Source organism: Priapulus caudatus, unplaced genomic scaffold (genome assembly GCF_000485595.1).
Source record: "Priapulus caudatus unplaced genomic scaffold, Priapulus_caudatus-5.0.1 Scaffold518, whole genome shotgun sequence".
NCBI classification, from domain to species: Eukaryota; Metazoa; Priapulida; class Priapulimorpha; order Priapulimorphida; family Priapulidae; genus Priapulus; species Priapulus caudatus.
This window is the reverse complement of record NW_014577579.1, coordinates 144,540-152,676: the sequence shown is the minus strand read 5'-3', so window position 1 is coordinate 152,676 and position 8,137 is coordinate 144,540. Positions and strand designations below refer to the sequence as shown.

General features: G+C 43.2%; 2 protein-coding genes across 2 annotated transcripts in view; one reads left to right on the top strand and one right to left on the bottom strand.

Annotated features, from left to right (window-relative positions):
• Positions 1-3,083, top strand: part of LOC106811237 (meiotic recombination protein DMC1/LIM15 homolog) — a 6,369-nt gene extending 3,286 nt beyond the window's left edge. The window contains exons 10-13 of the mRNA XM_014814791.1: positions 254-368; positions 673-733; positions 986-1,102; positions 1,441-3,083. Coding sequence (XP_014670277.1) covers positions 254-368; positions 673-733; positions 986-1,102; positions 1,441-1,510 — 363 coding nt within the window. The 3' untranslated portion in view covers positions 1,511-3,083. The remainder of the gene's footprint in view (positions 1-253; positions 369-672; positions 734-985; positions 1,103-1,440) is intronic.
• LOC106811235 overlaps positions 2,101-8,137 on the bottom strand; it is a gene marked incomplete in the record, with an annotated part of 36,504 nt that continues 30,467 nt past the window's right edge. The window contains 7 exon segments of the mRNA XM_014814788.1: positions 2,101-4,347; positions 4,597-4,689; positions 4,947-5,114; positions 5,704-5,819; positions 5,988-6,072; positions 6,748-6,870; positions 7,315-7,448. Of these exon segments, the coding sequence (XP_014670274.1) occupies positions 4,222-4,347; positions 4,597-4,689; positions 4,947-5,114; positions 5,704-5,819; positions 5,988-6,072; positions 6,748-6,870; positions 7,315-7,448 (845 nt within the window).

Sequence of the window (8,137 nt, the reverse complement as noted above, 5' to 3'; positions counted from 1 at the left end):
TCTCTTTCTCTGTCTCTCTCTCTCGTTCGTCTCTCTTTCTTTCTTCTCTCTCTCTATCTCTCTCTTTCTCTCTCTCTCTCTCGTTCGTCTCTCTTTCTTTCTTCTCTCTCTCTATCTCTCTCTCTCTCTCTCTCTCTCTCGTTCGTCTCTCTTTCTTTCTTCTCTCTCTCTCTCTCTCTCTCTCTCTCTCTCTCTCTCATTCTTCTCTCTTTCTTCCTCACTCAGTCAATCACTTGTATTGGGCACTGTGTAGATAATCGACTCGATCATGGCGTTGTTCCGCGTCGACTTCTGCGGCCGCGGCGAGCTGGCTGAGAGACAGCAGAAACTTGCTCAGATGCTTTCCAGACTACAGAAGATATCCGAAGGTAAATTGAATCGCACCAGCAACGTAGATGGGGGCAGACAGCGCTGGGACCGAAAGGGAAAGAGAAAATATAAACGGCTAGTTACTCGAGTTTTGAAATCAACTTGAAATCATTTGCAGATTAAAATTGTGTCAGTGCTTGAGGCTTTCACACGAATAAGTCATACTTTACTCTTTCCGCACAGTAAAAAGCTCGTAATACTGTCAGTGAGTAGCGGTAGTACAACATCACTCTTCGTGGGAACTAGACAGCCTTTCCATCACTACTTGAGAACAGTTCTTGATTGGTTGCTTACGTCTTCCAGAATACAATATAGCCGTGTTTATAACCAACCAGATGACATCAGATCCAGGAGCAACTATGAGGTTATATGAATATCAATGCTCACTCTTCCCTTCATGATAACCATTGTCATTGACGTCCTCGATATAGTATTTACAAATACTTCAATGCTCACGACCCTCTCTCTCCTGTTTACGTCACGGTATTTACAGGGAGTTTTGTCTGTGAGTTTTGCAGCTGACCCGATATATATTGTCTGTATGTTGACCACATCAAACTTACACACTAACAGAAAGTGCTTTACAATTATCCGAGCTTCTCGTGTCACATTCTAGTTTTGTTGCCGATCCGAAGAAGCCCATAGGAGGTCACATTCTGGCACACGCGTCGACTGTGAGAATCAGCTTGCGGAAGGGTCGCGGGGAATGCCGCATCGCCAAGATCTACGACAGGTGCGGAGAGTCTGTTAACACAGCACACTCACGATGCGGGTTACACCGATTCACTTACACATAACCACTCCTGACATAACCCCAGTCAGCCATGGTGATGGGAACAGGTAGCCAAGTGACATGACAGACTATGTTAGGAATTTGATCAACATTTCATTTAAATTATTGACACCGAGCTCTTCCAACCATATGATCATTTTCGCGTGGTTATAATAATTCAATGAAGGATAAATGAGTTTATGATAAAAAAATGATCGTATACCTTCACAAATCAAAGACACACATATAAGCCACGACAATGTGGCAACAACTCTAAACATGCACATCTGTTTGCGTAGTCCCGACCTTCCAGAGAATGAAGCTACCTTTGCGATCACCACTGGTGGCGTAAACGATGCGAAAGAGTAGACAGATTCATCGCTCTACAGTAGATGTCTGCCTACGCCACTCCCACAACACACGCGATATCTAGTAACATCCTGAAATGAAGCCTGATCGCATCGCACACCGTAAATTATAACTAGAGGTATTTATTCATCATAATGGATCTATATTTGCAAGAGGTTTGCAGTTTTTCACGTTACTCATTGCTGTTATAATTATTATTATGTACTTTGTTATTACTTATTTATCCTGCAATGACTGGCGTTTTCGTTATATTATGGTAAGGTCATATATTTTTATATCCAACCAGTTTGTACTTTAAATTATGTGCAATTTTTTACTTCCGCGATATTATTTGTGTACATATCATATAAAATTAACTAAGGAGTTATAAGTTTAGCGTCATTGCTCCGTTTTGTCATTAATTTAATTGTATATGTGTTCTATTGTACAGGTCGGTAATTCAACCTCAACCCTGATGTAAATTATTGTAGTTTCCAAAGCTGTAGTAATCATTTGACTATCTGGCTTGGTGATCACAAACGGGCTGATATTATTATGATCCTTGTTAAAAACATGAAATAAAACAGCTAAAACTCTTGCGTTAACACATGTCAGGTGCATATGATTTATCAGTGTGATACAAATTATCAACAACTAGTTGTGTTTAACAGTCAACCGTCTATTACATCACACCACCCTTCTACTATTACGTCCATACTAGGGCAGCAAACGTTACTGTGCCATCTAACATCAGCAATCAAATATAACCAACCTTGCGATGAAACATGAGAATCTCTACACAGCTATTGCTACTTTTTAGATGACACAGACAATCAGGTGTACAATTGTATGTTCTGCTATGAACATGACAAGACGTTTGCTACAGAATTTTTTTTGCGATCAACGCACTGGTAGAAAACTTATATGCATAAAGTATATGTCAAGTATCGAATCTCAAAATCTGTGGTTTTACATCATAAAATTGCATATGTTCGGTGAACGCACAGACCTGGTGACCTTGCACGTATGACCACACAACATCAAATACTGCTATTTTAAATTTCGCACACGGAAAGAGCTTCTACCATTACATGCATATCGAGTGAATAAAGAGAGCAAATCTCTACTACCCAGAAGCAAATCAATCTGCATACAATAAATTGCCCCCTCCCTTAAATGCACGTCTACTGGCGCATCAATGACGAAGGATTGTGTCAGGAAGAAACACGATCGCGAGATTCGAATCGTGAGAGCTTGAACCATCTCCCGCGTGATGCGTTACGATTGAGATTGCCGCACGTTGGTTTACGGGAGTCCACACCGCGCCAGGGACCTACGCTTACCAATGCCAATCGTCTCATATCGGTCGGTAGAGGCTTTTGGTCCCTTAATCCCAGAATTTTACGGCTGCAAAAAAACGCCTGCAGATGGTAGGTAGATTTTCTCTGAATGTTTTCGTAGATCTATAATGAAAAGTTACTGCATGGTCACCTTTAAATTCTTTGATAAGTTGTCAGATTCAGTTTGTTGACAATCGAATCCTATTTCACCAAATCGATGCTGTTCCCATGTGAAGGGTATACAAGATCGGGGAGAAAAATATGACGTCTATCATACATCAGGATCCGTCTGAACGTGGGAAACACGCAGCTGACTTCTTGTGTGAAGTGTCAAGTAACCGCTGACAGTAACGACTAACAGTTATCCTGTGATTAGCTCTGCCTGTGTGATAGCGTTTCTCACTGTAAGATGAAATTGTGAGGTTACACAGCTAGAGCTACCCTGCTATTGCAACGATTCGCCACAATGGAGGATATATTATATGCAAATTATACACGAAAATGGTTTCTACACGTAAAAAGGTATAATACATTACTAACTTTTACGGAGTTTTACATGTTGGGTAGAAGATTATCTGAAAAACATAAACACATGGATTACAGTTGAAAACTCTTACTACAGGTCATCAGTTTGAAGATTACATAAATCATGAGTCACACACATACATACAATACTACTATTCTTATATATATATATATAGAAAATCTAAATATTCTGCCTCTACATATCTACTAATAAAAAACAGCAAATCGAAACGGAACAAGTCTGTATGTCAATAAGTAACCATTGTATGTCTTAGAAATATGTGACCAGTGTATTCGTCCCCTTAATAATAGCATGAACTGTGAAGGCGGCAAATGTTAAAAATGTAATTTATAGTACTACACCAATAATCAATAACCTAGCCGCCACCCAAAAGACAGAAACGTCCCATTGCTACACTTGTACACATTTACCAAGATATTTATCCCGCGAAAATTTAGACGTGAGAACTGCTGCGACTCCGCTGTACTGCGCCTCGTGAAGGAGAAGCTGGTTTACGGATGCTGTACACGTCTCAACACTACGCTGCAGATAGACAGCTAACTACTACATCAAATCATTATTCACGCGAAAAATCTGTACATCAGTGTATTCACCCCATCGCACATAGGGGGCGCCACGCGGGTAAACGCCGTCGCATCTACCGCATTGAGAAGAAAACGCACTCATAACCGTTCCCTCCACACTGCTTCTGGAATCCACCCGATGGTCACGCAAACGACTGCGTGTGTCACACGTATAACACCTAGTTCTCGAGTTCGTTGCCCCGTGGCCTGGCACGGTGCTTGTTGTAGCCGTCGCCGTAGATCGCACGGTAGTGATGGCGAGAGTTAAGGATCGCCGGCTCCTCATGGCGTGTACGGTCCCACGTAGATGCCGTGCACTCGGAATCTGTACAGGCACGTATAGTCCTTGTTGCCGTGGTTGCTGAGTATTCGCAGTTCAATGATCGGATAAGCCTCCACTTCAGGATCCTACAGAACGAATATGGGGCTCAGCACACTAGGCTCCGGTACAGTACGTGCGTTTGTACCCAGAACAGATCTTAAAATACTACTGTCCCTAAAGAGACCTGCCATTGTATATAGCTGTAGATATATATATATATAGCTGATTGTGTAGACCTGCCTATCATTGCAGCGTACACTTTACAGTTGTTAATGTAAGAATGGAAGACGAAGAATGCATGGAGCAAACACGTCGTGACGATCACTCGCTCTTACCGCGACATGGAAATACTGCAGCGGCGGTGCGTTAGCATCAAACCTGTACGTTCCAAGGTGAACGCCCTCCGTCACTTTGGCGTGTTTCAACCCCTGTAAACGCAACGCAACATTATATGAAAAATCTTTAACCCTGGGTTTTTTTTATAAAGAACGAACCGTTTGATCGCCGAATGAACTTCCATAAGCGGCAGCTGCTTTGAGTAGAGCTACTATCGGCACACTACCGTAACTTTACAATAAAACTCATGAACAACAGCCCCACCCCACCCCCTGTAAGCATCCGCAACCGGAGAACATTAACTCAGACACGTCGGCAGCATTCTGAAACGACCCCGCGATCGACTTACGAGAATTTGGAAGTCTCTTGGCGCGCTGTCGATCGTACCGGTGGGCGACAGTCGCTTGTCTATGTGCTCCATGGAGAACGAGGTAGGCTTGACCCAGCCAGACAGCTGTATAACGAGGTAGCCATGACTTCCCTTCAGAGCCCAGCACTGCCCCGGATGCACCTCCGGCTGTAACGTAACAGCAACCGTTCATGAATTCACATTTATCTTGTGTTAGATCCAAGAAATAAATTCACTATCGAAATTTCCGATCGCCCTTCGGGCTGTGACGTAACAGCAGCTGTACAGTTTCAGGAGAAGACTCGCCTTCAATGTGTGCATCTTCCGATTCACACGATGTGCGGTGTGATTCATGGGATATAGGATGTGCGTATATCCCATGAATTGTCAATTCATTCATTGCATAATAATGTCCAACACAATGAGTTATGCCCTCACGTAGTGAGTAGGTATGCAAGAAAATTGTCTGGAACCCACACAGACTGGGAGACACTAAGGATATACCGCAAAGTAATAAACTTGCAAGTTCAAAGTGAGTGGTTAGACAGTCATGAGACTATGCAGGTATGCAATACATCTCTGCTTTTGATGCGTTTTTAAAAGGGTTTGCACTGGGGAGGCTTGCAGCAGAATCACTCAACTTCAACAGATTTCCTTGAATGTGATGGCAAAGTTTGGTTCAATTACTACATTTGCTTCATCAAGTGTACGGATATTTTTCAGGAGTGATATCGCGGGTAACAGGAATGTTTCTTACCTGGATGACGGATCGTGGGGAGGTAAACGTGTACCACAGCGGGATGCCAAACAATGAGATCTGTGCGGAGTGCCCTCGATAAGTTTCCGAGCACCGCGTGCTGATAATGCTGCCACCTGTAGGCAGTCACCGTAAACAATGAGCACAATGACAATAATTCGTTTCATTCGAATTTAAGCAGAGGTATCAAAATGACCCAATCTATGTAAAACGACGTGAACAATTTATGGGACGGATATATCTATGTATAGCGCTCTATGTTTGCGTCACTATGCATATCTTACCAGCAGATTCTAGAGCATAGTCGACTTGTCCTGTCTTATCTGCATTAAACTTGTCTAGTTCTGCTTGGATAATGCCTCTCACAGTCTGCAAACAGTGAAAGAGAACACACCATCACTCTGTGTATGGAAATTATAAATGTAACCATACAAAGAATGGATTAGGACATATATTTCTATAACATTTAATGTAAATTTTAAATTTTAGACAATTAAAAAATTTGTTGTTGAAGACTACCACTACCACTCGCACAGTGTCTTAGCACTATAAAACTAGTCATATATATAATATTACCATATATGCGTAGCAATGTCATCGAGCAAGGAAAAGCAAGGAACTGTAATTTATCTACACACATCTCTAAATGGCCAATGAGATTGGCTGCTTTGTTAAGAACGTCTGTGTGTTTATAACATAGTAATACTTTGATAGTCTGCAGTACAGCAGACCCAATTTCCACCCCACAATCACCTGATGCAGAGCAACCTACTGCTAATATAGAAGCCACGCACTGTAGCTGTTCTGTGTGTTGCTATATATGCTCTCTGTCAGCATGATCCCATTCTGTGAATTGACAGTTAGCACCCGTGTAATAATAAAAGCTGTAGTAAACCACACGCGTGCATGCGTGCGTGTTGCTACGTACGCTCTCTGTCAGCATGACCCCACGCTCTAAAGGGACAGTTATAAAAAAGCCTGTAGTAAACTAGGAGCGTGTGTGTGCGTGTGCGCGTGCGTGCGTGCGTGCGTGTAGCTACGTACGCTCTCTGTCAGCACAGCCTTGCTGTGTGATGCGTTCTCCGAGCTCTGCGATGCGGCTGCCATGACGATGCCCGCTGCCACCGTCTCCGCCCGCTCTCCCGCCTTCATCTCTGCTTCCGCTACCTGCATAACACGACACGTCAATGTTGAAATCAAACCTCGTGTGACAGAAGACATTCACACACCTAGTCCGCATGCTTTCTCTCTACGTTGGGTCAATAGACAAGTCGTATTACAGACAACTTGTACTGTACAAGAGGTTACAGGATAGGTTTTTGTTTAACAGCCGCGCAAGGCGAGAGTGCAAGAAGCAGTCAACTCGCACGAGTCTTGATTCTCGATACGAAACATTTACTAAAACAAGCGCCAAATAAAAACTATATATTCATTCATTATAATACATTCATATGTACATTCATTATAATACATTCACATGATAATATATTCATAAAAAAATAAAATCTAGCCTCACTGGGCCCACAGGTAGTCTTTCTACACGGGTAGTACATAGTACTTGACAAGTACACTTAGCCGGTGCAGTAGCCGCTGCTATTCAATAACACTGACCTTGACGTCCATCTTGCTACTCATGTCCTTCACTATCGCTGCGACCTTCTGCTCCATGTTGCTGTGCGTGACAAACTCCGCACGCAGCCAGTCACCGAAGCCAGCGTCGTGTCCGTGTCCGTCACTGCTCATCACCTGCCAGGACAAGATGCTGCTGCTGTTACCTCACGCTTGCTACTATTAGCGATGATAGATGTTTATACTACGTAACTAACCTACTGCTACAGTCAAGAGTGAAACACGTAGCAATGTCATCAAGCAAGGAAAAGCAAGAAACTGTAATTTATCTACACACATCTCTAAATGGCCAATGAGATTGGCTGCTTTGTTAAGAACGTCTGTGTGTTTATAACATAGTAATACTTTGATAGTCTGTATTACAGCAGACCCAATTTCCCAAAAGTGAAACACACGCACACACGCACGCACGCACGCGCGCACACACACACACACACACACACGTGATCACACACACGTGCACACACGCACGCGCATGCACATGTTTGTATCAGGTGGGAGTAACAGTACGCGTCTTCATTCCTGCAGGTTAGTATGCATACACGCGTGGACATGCGCACGTACACCTGCACATACACGATTGCTCTGTGGTTAGTATGTATACACGCGTGGACATGCGCACGTACACCTGCACATACACGATTGCTCTGTGGTTAGTATGTATACACGCGTGGACATGCGCACGTACACCTGCACATACACGCTTGCTCTGTGGTTAGTATGTATACACGCGTGGACATGCGCACGTACACCTGCACATACACGCTTGCTCTGTGGTTAGTATGTATACACGCGTGGACAGGCG